This window comes from Microtus pennsylvanicus, chromosome 20, assembly GCF_037038515.1.
Source record: "Microtus pennsylvanicus isolate mMicPen1 chromosome 20, mMicPen1.hap1, whole genome shotgun sequence".
In the NCBI taxonomy this organism is placed as follows: Eukaryota; Metazoa; Chordata; class Mammalia; order Rodentia; family Cricetidae; genus Microtus; species Microtus pennsylvanicus.
Genome location: NC_134598.1, coordinates 20128801 through 20148739, shown reverse-complemented (window position 1 = coordinate 20148739; position 19939 = coordinate 20128801). Strand labels below are relative to the sequence as shown.

The following is a 19939-nucleotide window of genomic DNA, read 5'->3' as shown; positions in this document are numbered from 1 at the left end:
TTTAATTAGTTAAATAAAAAATTCAAAGAAATAAAAGAAAAAAATAAATGAAATTGTCTTGAATTAGAGGCTGAGTAATATAACTTGAGAATAAAAGCATCCCCTAAGAATATAAGATATTCGTAAATAAAAGACTGGTTTTCTATATTTAGTGGTCCCACTGTGTTGAATGCAGTGTAGAAAGTGGTTCCCAACTGTATGGGATTCTAATTCTGGCCATGGAGAAGACTGACAGCACCGAATGAATACGTTACCTACAATAACTAAGACTCAAGGTGACATAAAAGCAATTACCAAAAGCAGCTGGAGAACTGCAGCAGGAAGATGGCTCAGCAAGTAAGCGTTCTCCATACAAGCCGCCTAACTCACACTGGAGCCCAGAACCCGTGTAAAGCATCCTTGCTTGTAATAATGTGTAATCTATGATCCCTGCACGCCTGCAGTAGCGGGGGAGGTGGAGAGAGGAAGGAAAATGACATCCTGTGGGCAGCCAGCAGGCTGACATAGGACAACACAAACAGCGACAAAGGTCCCGCCTCTACAAGTTCGAAGCAAAATCCCACTCCTGACTGTTGTCTTCTAGTCCCACAAACTTGCTATGACATCCATCTATCCATTCTCACTTACATACATCCATGTATGCACACATACAGAAAGAAAGAAAGAAAGAAAGAAAGAAAGAAAGAAAGAAAGAAAGAAAGAAAGGAAGGAAGGAAGGAAGGAAGGAAGGAAGGAAGGAAGGAAGGAAGGAAGGAAGGAAGGAAGAAAACTGAAGGAAGGAAGAATCTGGTATAATATCCAGCTTACCTATAGAATGATTGTAATGTCTTGGGACAATTGAAGGGTAAGGAACACCCCTGCATGAGGAGTTGGGCCCCCAGCAATGCAATTACACAAGAACCATGGTACACATGGTTGGTATACATTGTCCAGGAACAATAAGTGAGCAGTGACTCCTGTACTCAGGCGACTGGTGAACAGCGACAGGGAGGGAAAACCCAATCACCAGTCCAAGTAGAGAGGACAGAAGAAATGCGATCCTTCTTGCCATTCCTCTGAGTGAAGAACTAGAAAGGATGCCTCTTCTATTTCCTCTTTGGTGGATGGGAGGGGAGTGGTCTCAACGGGAGTGGGGTAAGGAGGTGGGGATGGAAATATGAGGGATTCAGTAATGGGGGGAGAATGGAGGGAGAGTGTACTGGGAGAAACAACTGGAGTCAGAGTTATATCTAGAAAGATCTAGAAACCCAGTACAAAGGAAAATCTCAGGACTCTACAAGTATATCCCAGCTAAGATTCCTAGCAATAGGGGATAGTAAGACTGAACTGGCTATCTCCTGTAACCAGGCAAGACTTCCAGTAGAGGGATTGGACACCAGCCCAGCCACAAAGCCTTCAACCTACAATTTGTCCAGCCTATAAGGTGTGCTGGAGTAAAGTTGGCACAGAAATTGTGAAATGGCTCCCCAATGACAGGTCCTTCTTGAGACCCTCACAAGAGGGAGCGCACCCCTGATACTGCCTGGAGGGTCAGGATCCAGAGGCTGGATAGTACAGAGACCTAGGTTAGAAGCAAACAGAACTGGAAAAAGGGCAATATAATGAGTCCTAGTGATATTCTGCTATGAGAAATGCATTTTGTATGTGAGTGTGTGTGTTTAATTTTAAGTGTTAGGGAAAAGATAATAATGTAGTTTATTATAATTTCAAAAATATTTGTGCCCACAGATATACATATAATATGTGTGTGTGTTCCTAAATAAATATAACCAGCTTAGTCTGTGCAATGTGATGTGCATGTATATGAACTCATGATAGTCATCACTATATTCTAAACATTTATCCTTATATTCACAGACAAGTGGTCTCCTTGCCCCTCATAAAAGAAACATTGTTTTGCCACAGATGGGTACATTTTGAAAGGAAGAGAGGAAAGCTCATGGTAGCAACAATGGTAAGATAACAGTTCCCTCACACAGCAGCGACAATAATGACTGTTCAAGGGAGCAATTCACCAACGTAAATTAAGATTCTGAACATTATTGCATTTTATGGTCCTATTATGAGATTTTTCCCTCTCTGAAGAAAGGAATTTAATCCTTTATTGTTGGTATTCTAAATATATAGACAAAATTCCTACTTACAAGCATAGTAAACTAATAAAATTCAGAAACCCCTGCAAGCATAGATTCCATGTCCTTATTACAGTTAAGGCATTAGGAGAAAACCTGATGCAAGAATGCAAAGCATTAATAAAAAATAATAATTTAATACATAGCTATCAGTAGCAATGTCTAGCAATGTAAACCTGTTTTCCCTTCCTAAGAACTCTAAATCTTTAGTTCCATCCCAAGCATGTGCAGCGGTGACAGAAATCCTCAACAGCTGCTTTAACTGCTTCTGTTACCCTCTGTCGCTGAGTGAAAATCGGAATTGACCAAGAACATGAGCCCAAGGGGTCTCAGGAACTGGACTTGCTTTTCCTTCATAATCCCGGTAACACTGGGGCCTAAGACCTGGGAAGATATATTTATGTCTCCCCTCTTCTGTGTATAAACATTTTCTACTTTCTTCTTCCTGAAGAATTACAGATCCTTTATGATCCTATTCTATCAGGCATCACTTCATTCCTTAATCACATTCCTTAAATAGGCTGTGTCATTTTTCTAAATAACTTCTCCAAGAATCTTAAGGATTTATATAGCCCAGGAAACTAGCTTTTTCTCTGCCACGTTTAGAGAAATCAACAGCCACACAAATGATACATGTAAGCCCCTGAACTTTGCATCCCTTGATCTCTTTAACTCTGGTAATATTTTCTTCCACTTCATCTTAAACCTCGCTTTTATAGCCACACCTGAGACTTGTTGATTACCAAAAATAGCCAATGTTCTTCCATTTATCTATCTCCTACCTTTCCAGTCTTGTCATCCCAATTCAAAAAATTCTTTCCCTTTCATCAAGTTCCCATTGTCCATTGTCTTTGGTGGGCCCTAATTTCCCTGCAGTGAGGCTAGTTCCCAGCAACTACTATAATCACAACTCAGCTGTAGTAGGAGGCCGCTTGTTTGTTCCCAGCTGCCCAGAACCAAAGTAATCACTCAGAAACTGTATTAATTAAATCACTGCTTGGCCAATCACTTAAGCATACTGCTAGCTAGCTCTTACATCTAGAATTAACCCATTTCTATTATTTTATATTTTACCACAAGGCTCGTGGCCTACCGGCAAAATCCCAGCTACTGGCTTGCGTCTTTCTAATCTGTCAGCTTCATGACTCTGCCTTTTTTCTTCCAGCATTCAGTTTAGTTTTCCCTGCCTAACTCTACTCTGTCCTATCACAGGCTAAGCCAGCTTCTTTATTCATTAACCAATAAAAGCAACACATATACAGAAGGACTTCCCACACACTCAGCCATCTTCATCAACTCCAGCTTCTACCTTACTTTCTTTGCCAAGTCTCTATTGATGTGTAGCCCAACTCTATCCCATGTGAACATTCCTAGTGTAACTGCTGAAAATGGCTACATGAAATATCCCTCCATGTGGAACAGCCTCACTTGAATTTCTAACCTGAAATTACAGGGAGGTTTTTTTTTTTCATTACTGGTTGCTTATATTTCCTTTAGTTAGTTCAATCTTCTACTCTTTTATGTGCATTTTCACCCTTCCTTATCTGCCCCAAAAGGCCGATAATCTTTCCCTTTCTTATTCTAACCTGATAAGCTTGTATCCCATTTCATTGATTAAAAAAATAATAAGACTTCTTCCTACCATAAATCTGTATAAACTGCCTACCCTCATTATTGCTTAACAAGGCCTTCATTCTTCAAGATTACATTCCCCTGGCTGTTCAGACCTCACACTTTAAATGACCTAGGAATGTACGTTAACACACATGTGTTGAAATACACATCAAGGAAAGAGTTATAAAGTCAGCCTCCATAAAAAGTCCCCTCAAACATGGTTCCATTCTATCTTTCACTGAATATCTAGATTTCTTGAAATTCCACCCTCTCTTACCCATCATGCTCTCTAAATCATAACTCCAATCAGGCATTTTCTCCACGAATTCTACTCCATTCAAGTCACTAATGCCAGCCGTCTCTTACCACAGCATCCATCAAATGCTTGTCTTCATCTCTCTTCATTCATCAAGAGCATTTGACCTTGTAAGTGGCTTCTAACTGCAAATAACTGACCATGGGTTTTCTCCCACTTTATGGGTGACAACTGCTTAGGTTTTCATTGATTCATTTTCAACCTCCCAATGTCACATAGCCCAAGGTATTCTATGCTCCCTATCTTATCTTGTGTGGCTCATCCTTATGAGAAATTTTATCCTTTGAATTTGTGTATCAGACATGTAGCAATGCCTTCAAACTTACAGATTCTTTGAGATTTAATTGCCTTTTGACAACCACCTACCTAAGAAGAGAACTGAACTTTCTCTAAATGACTGCTTCCTTGAACTTCTCCCATCACAATAAATGCCACTCCCCTTCACACAGATACTCAGATGACACCGGCCCAGTGGTCGTACTTACTTTTCTATCTTCCCATGTACAACTCATTCAGCAGAGACATATCAAAAGTGTGAATCAGATGATGTTCTTGTGCCATTATTCCCCAACAGTTTCACCTTAGCAAGAATCACCAAATTTCCTCGATTGGTACCCAGGAATCAGCTGCACTTATTTCTGCCTGTCTCACAGCTTGAAGAAGACAAGTATACAGTTCTTCAAACACACAGCATTTCTTCCTACTTTTAACATTTAGCAATTTCCCCATGTGAATGTTTTTTTGTCTTTATTTTTTCTCATTTAATCCCCCACATAGGATTATAAATGTGTCTGGATGAATAAAAACTCCCTAGTAGGAACTGTTCTCTGCCTCTCGTTTAAATTAGCAGACTATCAGTTGTGATCTTTCCTCAAATTCTTCTTCCATTGCCAGAGGAATAAGCAGATCCTGGTGGAGCACCCTGCTTTTTTTCTCTCCTGTGGATCTCTTCAGACTTCCTTTTTAGGCCACCCCATTCCTAAGTGGCACTGCTCAAAACCTAGAAACACATTTTGCCTGGAATTCTCAGAGGCCAGGCCTAATAGTATTGCAGACAAATTCCCTACCAGGCAACACACAGCCACCACACCTTCCTAAGAATGAGAAAGGGCAACAGAAACAACGGGTAAAATCTACCTAACAAAGACAAAACCAGGTATTAGAACCTAGAATTGCAATCTCCCCAAACCAAATGGTTAGAGGCCGGCATAAAAACACAATCAGTAACAGTAAGGACATGATTTCTCCACTAGAGGCCAGCAACCCTACCTACCACAGTAGGCCCTGAGGATTGCAACATAGCTGAACTATGGCACAAAAACTTTAAAAGAGCCTTATGGAAGGTGCAAACCTTCCTGGACCTGGATGGAGGGGGTAGGACCTTGGACTTCCCACGGGGCAAGGAACCCTGAATGCTCTTTGGACTGGAGAGAGAGGGAGAGGGGAGTGGCAGGAGGGGGAGGGAAATGGGAGGTGGGGCGGAGGCGGAAATTTTTAATAATAAATAAATAAATAAAAATACTTTTGAAATAAATAAAAATGAATTCATAGCACATGCAAACTCGTGGAACAGACACAGTGAAAGTGGGTCTAAGAAGCAAGTTCATAGTAATAAGTAAGTGACTGTATAAAGAAAAATAGAGAAATCTCATACTAGTAACTTAATAGCACACTTGAAAGCTCTAAACCAAAAAGAAGACACACCCAAAATGGGTAGATGGCAAGAAATAACATCAGCACAAAAATCAATATAGTAGAAACAATAGCAAAAAGAATGAATGAAACAAAGAGTTGGTTCTTTGAGAAAATCATTATGATTGACAAATCTTTATCCAATTTCACTAAAAGGAAGAGAAGGAATATCCAAGTTAACAAAATTAGAAATGAAAAAGGGAATATAACAACAGACATGGAAACCCAGAGAATCAAAGGATGATGGTTTAAAATCCCATATTTCACCAAATTGGAAAGCAAAAAAAGGATAATTTTCTCAATACATATCACTTCCTAAAGTTAAATCAAGATCAGACAAGCAATTTAAACAGACATACAGCCCCTATTTAAATAGAAGCCATAATTAAAGTCTCCAAACCCCAAACCTGGGGTCACATGATTTTAGCACAGAAATCTACCAGACTTTCAAAGAAGAGTTAATGTAAATACTCCTTAAATTATTCCACAAAATTGAAACAGAAGGAACCTTGTCCAATTTGTTTAGCAGGGCCATAGTCATCCTTGTAGCCAAACCACATAAAAACACAATAACAACAACAACAAAATAGAATTATGAATCAATTTCCCTTACAAACATAGATGAAAACATTCAACAAAATAGTTGCAAACCAAATCCAAGTACACATGAAAAAGATCATCTACCATGATCAAGAAGGCTTCATCCCAGAGAAGCAGGGATGGTTCAATGTATGAAAATCTATAAATGTAAAAAAAAATCTCACTAGAAGCAGAAGTATCTTTTGACAAAATCCAACACCCTTCATGATAAAAGTCCTAGAGACATTAGGGATACAAGGGGCATACCAAAACATGATAAAAGCAGTTTGAAGAAAGCCCATAGCCAACATTGACTTAAATAGAGAGAAACTCAAAACAATTCCACTAAAATCAGGAATAAGACAAGGTTATCTACACTCTCCATACCAATTCAATACAGTAGTTGTAATCTTAGCTAAAGCAATAAGACAAACTGAAGGAGACCAAGAGGATACAAGCAAGGAAGGAAGAAATCAAAATTTTTATTATTTGAAGATGCTATGATAGTATGCATAAGTAACCCTAAAAATTCCACTAATGAATTTTCAGCAACTAATGGCTGCAGGGGGAGGAAAAATTAATCTTCCTCAGTATAACTCCCTTAATTGATTGTCCAATGTCAAGTGCTCATCCCTAAAATCATCATCATATAAGGAACACTAAATAGACTCAGTTGGTTATATTTATATACATTTATGTGTGATTGTGTGTACGTGTGTGTATAAAACAATAACAATAAAAGGAAAATAATCCATGAATCTGAGAAGAGTAATGGGTTGGTGTATGGTTGGAATAAAAGGAGGGGAAATGGAACAGTTTTCAAGTAGTAAATAGAAGGGGGGAAACGTTGTAATCATGTATTGTTTCTTCTTTAGATTATAATTTAACTACATTTCTCCCTTCCCCTTTTTCCCTCATAACCCTGTTATATATCCCTCCCCACTCTTCTTCAAATCCATTGCCTCTTGTCTCACTAATGCCTGTATGATTAATATATGAATATATATTATATCACATGAATATATAATAATGTTGTATACATATATACATGTATGTATTTCATATATACATATATGTATTTCACACACACATATATTCCTAGCCTGTTCAGTCCATTTAATACTATCTGTATGTATATTTTCAGGACTGACCATTTTGCACTGGACAACGAATCGGTGAGGTCCTTCCTATAGAAGACTACCTTAACAACTCCCAGCTTTCCTTGGTATACTGTAGTTCTTTAGGTAGGGTTGAGGCCTCATAGGATTGCTCCATGCAGATTGGTACTGGGAAGTCATGTTGGTGATGCTTTAGGGTATAATTTCTGGTATTACAAGGAGATACAATCTCATAGTAAACTTCCTGATTCTCTGACTCTGACAATATCAACAGTGTTCCCTGTGCCTTAGGTATGTGTGTGGAGGGGGGTTATACATGTATTCACTGGAACTGGGCCCAGAAAACACCTTGCAAAGGCCAGAAACAACAACAGTCCTATCCAACTATAATGCCTATGAAGCATATCAACAATCGTCACAGCGCAATAACCTTACCGATGCAATAGTGGCACAAATACCTTGGTGGTAACCAACAACACTCTAAATGGGCTTAAAACCCACTCAACAGGAGGGATACCATGCCTGATATATTCCCTACCAACAATCTATAAACGTTTGTCTGTATGCCCACAGATAAGTGTAGCCTTGACCTCTCATCAAGGAAATTTCTCTTTTGAAGCAGATCGAGACTACTACAGAAAGCAGCCACCAATCAATATGCAAATTTGCAGAGCCCGGTCCCAAGGTTATTATGTTTTAAGTAAAAATATTACTTTTTAAAGTAATAATTTTAGTTAAAACATAATTACATCATTTCACCTTCCATTTTAAGAAAGTGAAAAAGTCCTCTAATTATAAGGAGGAGAAAAGTTATTTAGAATGCTGTGGACTTAAGACTTTAATGTAGTATAACTTATGACTTTGAAAGAAATGTTGCAAAGGTGTCCCTCTGGCATTGCTTGCCTACTCTCAGCAATCAGGACAAAAATATATCCCTGAGCTCAGCATGACAGCCTTTATATTTTATTCATTTATCCTTAGGAGATAGCCAGAGCTGAATCTTCAGGCAGAGCAATGACTCATTGATTTTGGAGAGTGAAGATACACTGATAATTTTCTCAGCTAGCATCCAGAGTACTCCCAATGGTAGCAATCGCACAATGACACTTAACTGTTGGAATAAACTGATTCTATTCAAGATCTAAAAACAAAAGCTATAATTTAATTCATGATTACAGTAAAGGATGTTATTACAAAGATGCTGTAAGACAGTATGCTTGGCATATAAAATTGTGAAGTACATCAACAAACTTAAAGATGTTATTAATACACTAATGCAAAAAATCATAGAGTTATGTTCACTGTTTTAGTATGCATCTGTGTCAAAATGTTTAGTGGTTATTTCCCCAAATCAGAGAAGTTAAAAAATATTTACTTAAAGGATGACCATAGAGAAAGTTATGGGGTAAGAAGGAAAGAGACTCTGTCTATGTCACCAAAAGAACCATTCTTAGTGATTCTTGTTATTCTGTCGATTACTGTACACTGGGTATAAGAAAACTAATCTCATTTGTAAATTGCCCATTCTGTACCAAAAGCACACCTACACACACTCAAACTCATTCACTCCCATGAACCCAAAATCAGCCTGAATTGATCGCCCCTACAGGAACCCTCTGTTTTACTTCTGAACATAAATCAACTCAAGTTCTCTAAATATGATAAGGATCCTGAACAGATAATTTTCTTACTTTTTTTGCTTTTTTAAGATTTATTTATTATGTATACAGTGTTGTGCCTGCATGTATGTCTGCAGAAGAGGGCATGAGATCTCATTACAGATGGTTGTGAGCCACCATAGGGTTGCTGGGAATTGAACTCAGGACCTTTGGAAGATCAGGCAGTACTCTTAACAGCCGAGCCATCTCTGCAGCCCCTAATTCTTTTATTTTATTTGTATTTTATTATTAGCAGCATTATCATATCAATAAGTTTTCACCACAATAACAGTACATGGAGCTTAACTGAAAGTGTGGGTCTTTTATAAGAAAAAGATCTATGTTTAATACTATTATTAAATTGAGGAATGGACAGCTGTTTTGAGCTCATTCATCTTCAGGTGATATCTTAGTATCCTTCAGAATCCCTCCTTTTCTGTAGCGGCGTAAACGAACGCAGACAGTTTGTAAAAATATATATATAGTTTTAATGTAGAGATAGACTTACAGAACCACCGTTCCCGCGGAGACCAGGAAAGCAGAAGAGAGCTCGGAGCACGCTCGCCCAATTTATAGGCAGACATTAGCCCGAGGCGAACACGCCCCCTAAGGGGCGGGACTTATCCCTACATCTCCCCTTTTTGTCTAAATAAGACAGAACTAAACCAAATACAACTACATACAATAACAACAAATAATAAATATAACAAACAATATTGAGAACAAAAGCTTTGCTAAACATTCTATCTCAAGGAGTCCAAATAATGTAAAGAGTAACTACAATTATATAATCTTCAACTCTGTCAAAGATCTGAGAAGGGAATAAACACTACTCAACAAGCGAGATATATCCAAAATGTGCAACAATTGACAGAGACAACTGACTACCTGGGCAATCACCCAAAGTCTCGTTTGCAATGTTGAGTCAACCAATTTTGGCTAAGGCCTAACATAACTGACATACCATTATTAAAGGCAAGGAACTTTTCAAAACTATCTTACCCTGTCTTGGCAGGATATGACAGTCCTGTTTTATCCATTGATGCACGCTCTGTAACTGTGTCAGTGGTTGAGGTATAGGCATTTCTTTGCCCAAAGGCCAGTTCTGCCAAATAGAAAGGCTCCAGGTGGAGTGTCTTTGGTGCTCAACATTCTCTCGGGAATGGAGTGGTGTTGCCAGGAGCAATTGTGTCTCACTATCACGAAACTCTGAGTTAGATTAAAGGCCATTTTCTACAGCTCTTTGAAGAGGTTGAAGATTATCTATCTATACTGAGTATAATCTCTATATATCTAAAGAACCTGATTAGTCTGATTATAAATGACAAACTTAGATGACTATTTATCTATATAATTCTCAATATCTATCTAACTTAAAGACTAAGACAATAAACAACTGTGTAACAAATGAGGATAATGACCTCCAAATATAAACACTGTAAAAATATACATTGCAATATGGTAAATATATATCAATGCACAAACATTATATAAGTATCTTAATCAGAGGTAGAAATGTACATTGCAATATGGTAAATGTATACAATATATATATCAATACAATATATGTCAATACATAAAAATGTTTTAAACAGACATAGAAACATGCATGCATACAATAGTCAATATAATTTAACTTTGTTTCAATATACAAGAATTGATACCAATATATTTGTCTAAAAGCAGTAACTCACAATTATAAATCTATAATCCCATCATTCCCTCTCTTTTTTTTTTTTCAAAATGATCCCTGAGCTTATAAAATTCCTCCCCCAACCTCCCAACCCCTAAATGATGTCCCTAAACCCAGGGGTAAACTTTACTGGGAGAGGGGACGTCGTCCTCTAGAATTACTTCCAGCTGTCATGGGGGCGACGTTCTTTCTGGGGGATCCTGTGAAAGTAAAATGATGGTTAAATTTCAAGATCAATGTCTTTTAAAATTGCAAATAGTCTCTGAGTATTTTGTGGAGGTCTGGCCAGAATGTTGTACAAGATGTGCACCATTTCAGCTAACCAAGTTGGGATCGTCTTGTGCAGCTGGTATCCAAAACAGGTCTTGTAGTAGCGCTATCAGTATCATGACGTCATCTCAACCAGGTAGAGTTGTTGTTGTGAGGCCCCATCTTCTTCCTGGAAACTTCAAATGTCACTTCGGGAAAAACTCATTGTTCATTGTGAAAAACTTAAACATTAATCATATAGACATATATATACATACATATATATATTCAATAAAAGGCATGATATATATATTCAATGAAAAGTATGATAGATATGAAGAAAAGCAAGGATGTTTTCTAAACTCATATTTCTTTCTGTCCCATATCATGGCTCTTGACATGAGACAGAAACTCCAGAAACTCTGGGTTTTTCTCTTACTAACAGGCTTGGAATTGGAGAAGGACTGAGCCAGAGTCCAACTTCAAAACCAGCTCTATATATTTATAAAGAAATGTTTAATAAGATATATAAATAAAAATTAATACTTACAAAATGTGTCCATCCATCAGTAATTAAATATTCAGGGTTCCTTAATTTCTTTGAAGATGAGTGTTTTCCTGTGGAGATAAGAAAAGAACCCCGCCTCCAAACCTATCTGTATTTCTTACCATCAGTATGTTCGCCATCCTTATGAAAGAATTGTTATTTATCTTTTCCAAGTGGCTTCTCTTCTTCAAACCGAACCTTTATTAATTTTGATGGTATCCACAATTTTTCCTCACCTGTGGAGATAAGAGCAAAACCCCTTCCCCAACGTAGCACATATCCTGGCTTCCATTGTGAGGTCAGCACATCCTTGAAATAAACTGGTTGATTTAGTTCAGTAGACTTTTCCATTATCCAATGTCTTTCTGCAGCCGTTGTTCCCTTCTCATTAGCGTTGAGAAAATTCAAGGTTAACAAAGCATTATGTAGCCTATTTCTGGGGGTGTTTTCCACCCCTTTCTGTTTGTTCAACATATCTTTTATAGTTCGATTTGATCTTTCTATGACTGCTTGACCTGTAGGGTTGTATGGTATACCTGTAACATGCTTGATATTGTAATAATCAAAAAACCGTTTCATTTTCCTAGAAACATAAGCAGGACCATTGTCCGTTTTTATTTGTGTAGGTATACCCATGATAGCCATGACTTCTAATAAATGAGTGATTACTGAATCAGCTTTTTCTGAACTTAAAGCAGTTGCCCACTGAAAGCCTGAATAAGTGTCAATGGTGTGATGAACATATTTTAATTTGCCAAATTCTGCAAAGTGGAACACATCCATCTGCCAGATTTCATTCCTTTGGGTGCCCTTTGGATTAGCCCCTGCAGGCAGTGGCGTTTGGTTATAGAAAGAGCAAGTAGGGCATTTCTTTACAATCTCCTTAGCTTGTTGCCATGTAATTGAAAACTCTTTCTTCAAACCTTTGCTATTAACATGATGTTTTTTATGAAATTCAGAGGCTTGTAGCACACTACCAATCAGTAATTGATCAATTTCTGCATTACCTTGTGCTAGAGGACCTGGCAGACCCGTATGGGATCGGATGTGTGTTATGTACATAGGGCAAAGCCTGTTCCTGATCAAATCTTGAACCTGGAGAAACAATGAGGTTAGTTCAGTATCATCAGGTATAAATTCAGCAGTTTCAATATGTAAAATAACTCTTTCTGCGTATTGTGAATCTGTAACTATATTAATAGGTTCTTTAAAATCCCTTAGCACCATAAGAATGGCATATAATTCTGCCTTCTGGACAGAATTATACGGACTTTGTTCCACCTTATCCAAGTCTTCTGATTTGTAACCTGCCTTCCCTGATTTATTGGCATCAGTATAGAATGTACGGGCTCCAGTTATTGGAGCATCACGGACGATTCGAGGAAGAATCCAAGAAGTTCTCTTTATGAAGTTAAGCCGCTTGCTTTTTGGATAGTTGTTATTAATGTCTCCCAAAAAATTAGCACAAGCTCTTTGCCATGGTTCATTATCTTCCCATAATTTCTTTAGTTCATCAGCAGTGAAGGGCACTATAATTTCTGCTGGGTCTATGCCTGCTAGTTGACGAAGTCTCAGCTTGCCTTTTATAATTAACTCAGAGACTTTTTCCACATAAGTTTTCAGTTTCTTACTTGGTTTATGTGGTAAAAAGATCCATTCCAAAATAATATCATCTCTCTGCATTAAAATTCCTGTAGGAGAAATTTTTGATGGTAGTATGACAAGAATACAATCGAGCTCTGGATTCACCCTGTCCACATGTGCCTGTTGTAATTTTTCCTCAATCATTGTCAGTTCCTTTTCTGCTTCAGCTGTTAATTCTCTGGGACTGTTTAAATCTTTATCACCATCCAAGGTTTTGTTCAAATGAATTATTAGATCAGGTGTTATTCCAATAGCTGGTCGTAGACTGGAAATGTCTCCTAACAGTCTTTGAAAGTCATTAAGAGTCCGTAGGCGATCTCTCCTAATTTGTGCTTTTTGTGTCTTAATTTTTTGCAAACCTATTTTATAACCTAAATAATTAACAGAATCTCCCTTCTGAATCTTTTCAGGAGCGATTTGCAATCCCCATTTAGGTAAAAGTATCTTTATTTCTTCAAACAGTCTGTTCAAGGTATCCATGTTTGAATCGGATAACAAGATGTCGTCCATGTAATGGTATACTATAGATTTGGGAAATTTCTTGCGTATTATTTGCAATGGTTGGTTCACAAAATATTGGCACAGGGAGGGGCTATTTAACATACCCTGGGGGAGAACGGTCCAGTGGTACCTCCTCGAAGGTTGAGAATTGTTATAAGTAGGCACTGTGAAGGCAAGTTTTTCTCTATCTTCTTTTTGCAAAGGTATAGTGAAAAAACAATCCTTTAAATCAATAACTATGAGAGGCCATCCTTTTGGTAATAAAGAGGGCAAAGGAATTCCAGATTGCAGAGGGCCCATAGGTTGAATAACCTTGTTGATGGCCCTGAGATCTGTCACCATTCTCCATTTACCTGATTTTTTCTTAACCACAAATACAGGAGAATTCCAAGGGCTGGTAGATTCTTCTATATGTCCAGCATCTAATTGTTCTTGTACCAGCTGTTTTAAAGCCTGTAACTTTTCCTCAGCTAAAGGCCATTGCTTTGTCCATATTGGTTTCTCAGTCAACCATTTTAGAGGCAAGGCTGTTGGTATCTCTGAAGGGACATCAATTGCTTGTTCTTGTACAGCCCGAATGGCCGGTTTTCTCCGTTTGTAATATCTTTTAATATTATTCTCAGAACTATAGGCTCTAGAAGTAGCAGGAATGTTAATTTCGGTATTCCATTGTTGTAATAGGTCACGACCCCATAAATTCATTGCGATATTGGCTACATATGGCTTTAATTTTCCTATTTGTCCCTCTGGCCCTATACATTCAACCCATCTCGTGCTCTGCCTTACTCGAGATAGGGTTCCAATTCCCAGGAGCTGAACATTTACATTCTGAAGAGGCCAATACGGATGCCAAGATTCTGGGGTAATGATACTTACATCAGCACCTGTGTCCAGCAGGCCAGTAATAAAAATGCCATTTACACACACTCTCAGTTTAGGTCTTTGATCATTTATAGAAGTTTGCCAAAACACACGTAACTTATCTTTCTGATCATTATTGCTTGTAACAGTAGGCATGGGGCTTCCTAATTGTCCCGATGAGGCACGTTCTCTGCAGAAACTGGATATGACTGAACCATGTTTGCCATGGGGGCCTGTGAGGCCCCCCCTCTCACGTTTCCCGACTGTATCAGGTTGCCTTGTCTATCTCTTGTAGACCTGCATTCATTCGTCCAATGTCTGCCTTTTCCACATCTTCTACATAAACCTGAAGGCTGAGTCCTCCTATTTCTGTTATTTCTAGAAGATGCATTATTATTATTATTTCTGAAAGATGCATTATTATTATTATTATTTCTGAAAATCCGTTGTCTACAATTCCTTTTCATATGACCCATTTTGCCACAATTAAAACATTTGGTATTCTGGTGTCTCCTTTTACCATTGGAAATTGCTTCTTCTACCCATGCTTCAGTGCCATAATCAAATGTATCAACATTGAGTGTATGCAAGACCCATTCTTCCAAAGGAGCTGATCTGAGCTTTAAAGGCCCCAAAATCCTTTTGCATTCCACATTTGCATTTTCATAAGCCAAAGACTCAATCATTATACGTCTTGCTTCTGGGTCAGATATCCCTATTTGTACAGCCTTAGTTAATCTTTGTAAAAAGTCACTAAAGGGTTCTCTCTGACCCTGTTTAACTCTGACAAATGATTCCATTCTCTGTCCTGGGTCTTGTACCCTGTCCCAAGCCCTTAAGGCTGCTGTAGTACACATGGAGAGTGTGTTTTCATCCAAATTAGCTTGTTCCTGAGGGTCGGAAAAGAGCCCTTCACCTAGAAATTTATCTAGGGAAATGTCAATTCCCTTTGCTTTTTCCTGCTGTTCTAAGAGTCTAGCCTCTTGCCTGAATAAGCATTGCCATTTCAATTGCGGTCCACTCTCAAGTACTGCAGAGCTCAGCTGGAGCCAGTCCAAGGGGGTTGCTCTGTTTGTCGTGGCCCAAGATCTTAGCATCTCTTTAACAAAAGAGGCTTGCATCCCAAAAGTCATGACAGCCTGTTTAATTTCCTTGAGGTCATTCATACGGACAGGCTCCCATGTATCCTCCTTGATGACCCTAGGGTTTCTGGAACCAACCACCTTCTCTGTTGTTATTACTGGAAAGGCAGGTAGAGCTGTCGGTAGAGCATGAGACTCTTAATCTCAGGGTCGTGGGTTCGAGCCCCACGTTGGGCGCCAAAATGTAGCGGCGTAAACGAACGCAGACAGTTTGTAAAAATATATATATAGTTTTAATGTAGAGATAGACTTACAGAACCACCGTTCCCGCGGAGACCAGGAAAGCAGAAGAGAGCTCGGAGCACGCTCGCCCAATTTATAGGCAGACATTAGCCCGAGGCGAACACGCCCCCTAAGGGGCGGGACTTATCCCTACACTTTTCCTTCTGCCAAAGGAGCCAAATTAGCAGCTCAACAGGAGCCAGGAAATCTCACCAGAGTCAACACCGCTGCTGCCTTCTTCTATACATGTGGAGACTGTGCAAGAGGCCTTGAGACTACTTCCACAGGGGAAGTGGGCCTCTCCAGCATTAAACACGATCCTCCATGAATAGGCCTTCTGCTTCTCAGCAGACTGTCAAGCCAGTCCTGTGTGACCCACCAGAACAGGTGTGCCAGGAAGCTCAGGGGTAGGTTTCCCATCCACGTTGTTGTTTCATAGCTCGAATGGGAGCCTAATAAATGAACCCTGAAATGGGACCCAGGAGAGCCTACCATCAAGCCTGAGCTTTGCCTCATCTGCTGTGATTTATTGGTCATTTTATTAAAATAGTCCTACCTCACTTTGTCTATAAAAGTTCAACATGTTTTCTTATATAGTGCCTGGAACTAAAATTCTCATTTGAAATTACATCTCAAGTTAAATTCTAATATTCACTTCTTTTTGCATTACAAATAAGCTCACAAGACAAATAATGAAAAGGAAATCAGTGTCCTTTTACCAATATAAAGTAAAATGTCACATGTCTGCAATGTTCAGGAAACATTTTTATAAATCATCATTAAACTGTGGTGTCCTTGGTATGCCACATAAGAAGTCAAATATCTTATAAGCATCCCACTTATTCAAAAATCACAATAGAATGAAACTTTATCATTTTTCTTCCTAGTGCCATGTGAAGCTCAGATAGGCAACCACCACTGTGAACTGAGAGATACTCCGTATATTTTATAATTTCTTTTCCAGCGTGTACTTTGAGAGCAAAATGGGCTTTATATGACTAATGGGGTTGGCTTCAATTCCAAGTTCTTGATGCTTCATCACTTGCCAGCTGGTTAGCCTTAAGCAATTAAATTTCCACCAATTAATATGAACCTTGGAAGGAAGGGCAACCATTTCCTTCTACCTTGCTATATGCAAATTAGGTCATGGAACATTGTATTCGTTTGCCGAACAAATTACCCTCTGGGAGCCCCAGTTCTTCATGATGAAAATCAATAACAGAGTGCTGCACTCTACTCTAGAATTAAAATGATAACTTTCTTGAAGGCCATGAGCAGAAACTGTGACGCATAACGGGCATTCAGAAAAGAATATTTGGCTCAACGTAAATAAATTGAGTCCCAAAGAAACAATTGTCCTTCTAAAGAAAAGTCTGCTTCTAGCCTCAATATTCATAAAGGGAATTCAATATTCAATATTCATGGCAATATGTAATTTGATATCAATGATGTTTTGTTCAAGGGTGTGACAGTTCTTGATGCTACAAAGGACTGCTTCGTCACTCTCACTTCTCCAGTGGTATCCACAAGGTTGTGATATCTCATTATATTGAATCTGTGAAACAACCTCAAGAGATCACGCTCAGTGTGGGTATACTGTCATGCCAGATTTTTAGATCTTCAAAACCAAGGACAAAACTTCACATTTGTATCTTGCTAACCTAAATGGGTTTGCCAGTATTTGGCTCTTTGTGACCTCCCAAATGAGAGCTTTATGAAGGTCAGACAGAAGCCAGTCAGTATAAGTTTATTGATTGAAACACGTAGATGACGCAGTAACTTTCCAATAAGATCTCACTTAGCCTACATTGCAGACTTGCCCTAGTAGTAATCGTGTAAATATGTGTCCATATCACAACAGAAACAATAAACCAAGATTATCAGGCAAAATATTTATTTTGTGCTAATTGCTCATGCGCCGCTGAAACTGAGATACAAATGACTTTTTGCTTGTGTTATTTTGGTTAGCTGGGATATCCCTTTACCCCGCCACACACACACACACACACACACACACACACACACACACACACACACACCTCTGCCTGCCTATTCGCCACCCTCTACAGAATCCTTCTTCCCTTTCTACTCTCATTATTAAAACACAGGCTGAACTTAGCCTGCTCCCTAAGAACTGTCTTGTCATAAGATTTGTGCACCACCTTTACATTGCTACCTTTATATCCCTCTTAGAATACAGAAATCTAGTCTCCTGAGTGTGCCACTGAGTTTATCTAAGGTGAAAGCAAGAAGCTACTCAGCCTAAAGTCTGTAGAAACATGGTTGAGTCTTTGGTATTTTCTAATTGCCTTTTGTTTAAACAATTCACTGATTTTTATTAAAAGATCATTTATATAGAAAATTAGCTTATAAATTTTAAAACAGCTAAGACGTTTCCCTACATTTTTTCCAGAAAAAAATGAATAAATTTCTTTAATACAAAATATAACAATGAGAACTTTTAGCTCATAAAAATACAGACAGCAAGGAAATTGAGAGCTGTGTTTACTACATAAGTGAGAATTAATTATTAAGCAAGCAAACAAAACACTTACCAGTCTCTGACGTCCGCACAGAGAGGGATGAGGATGATTGATTGCCATGGCCAAGTCTGGTATATGACCGGACAGAAATATTATAGAGGGTGTAAGGTTTTAGGTCACTTAAAACTATGTTTGTTGTGGAGCTGTTCTTGACAAACAAACTGTCTGCATCTCGGTAAAGCACCTCATAGGCAATAATAATCCCGTTAGGTTTTTCAGGTGGAGACCAGTTCAATCTCATTTCACTGGGAGACACATCGGTTACTTTGACCTCTTGAGGTGAGGATTCAGGCACTGGGAGGGATAGAACAAAAGGGTTAAAACATGTAATTTTTCATCCTTATTGTTTTAGACACTGAATTTTCCATGAGGTAGAGGTTTATTATTCAAGAGAATAATACCCTTTCCTTCCCTTCCCTTCCTTTCCCTTCTCCTTCCCTCCCTCCCTCCTTCCTTCCTTTCTTCTTCCCTCCCTTCTTCCCTTTGTTCATTCCTTCCTTCCTTTCTTAATTAAAAATACACTCTATATTATTACCATCTTCTGGAGTTCTTACAAAGATGTCATTTTCTTCTGACAAAGAACCTTCCCCAACCTGAGTTGAGGCAGCCACTCTCATTTTGTATCTTGTATATTTCTTTAACCCTAAAGGACAGAAGAATAATTATTTAAAACCTTCAAAATATATTACTTTTAGTGTCCTTTACCATGGGGCTAATGTGAATTATTTATTAGAAAGACTATTTCTCTCAGTCAGCTTCCATATACTCCTTGTCCCCAAATTCCTTGGGCTTCAAGGTTTTCCGTGCAGACGATATCAGAGATCTTTCCTGTAATGTTAAGGCAGTAACTTAAAGCTGGGGGAAAAAGAATTTTTGGCATACAGCAAGGATAATTGTCAAACACCCCCTGTCAACTGAGTTGTTTTGGCTTATTTTCATGTGAGTCCATTTGTTCAAGTCCTCAGTAATGAATTATTTCCATACCCTAAGTGCAATATTTCTTAGGTTATGTGTATTTCTGTGAAAGTGGTGATGATACCCTTTTTTATATTTTGTGGGTAGATGTAGTTGAAGAAATAGGTTGGATCATTATTGCCATAAATGTTTCTAAGATATCCCAAGAAGCACACGTCAACAGAATCTGGAATGCATACTGCAGCATTGAAGAGGCATATTAGTGCACATTTCTATCAGAGGAGGAGGAGGAGTGCCAAAAGAAACACGACGTTTCCTTCTACCTGTGATGAGAAAGCTGGTATCTACAGTAGTCATCTGGAAAGCTCTGTGTGTATCCAGTTCCATGGCATAGATTGTATAATGAGTGATTTTCCCATTGGGGTATTCTGGAGGATCCCAATACAGCAAGATAGATGAAGAACTAATGTTTTTATAGTTTATAGTTTGGATGGAGCTTGGCACTTGAAAAGA

General features: G+C 38.5%; 1 protein-coding gene across 2 annotated transcripts in view; it reads right to left on the bottom strand.

The window, feature by feature from the left end:
• Nucleotides 1-19939, bottom strand: part of Ptprq (protein tyrosine phosphatase receptor type Q) — a 176388-nt gene that overhangs the window by 128134 nt on the left and 28315 nt on the right. For both annotated transcript variants that reach the window (XM_075954552.1, XM_075954553.1), the window contains exons 12-14: nt 19750-19929; nt 19047-19154; nt 18524-18805 (exon numbers count right to left, since the gene is read on the bottom strand). In XM_075954552.1, coding sequence (XP_075810667.1) covers nt 18524-18805; nt 19047-19154; nt 19750-19929 — 570 coding nt within the window. The remainder of the gene's footprint in view (nt 1-18523; nt 18806-19046; nt 19155-19749; nt 19930-19939) is intronic.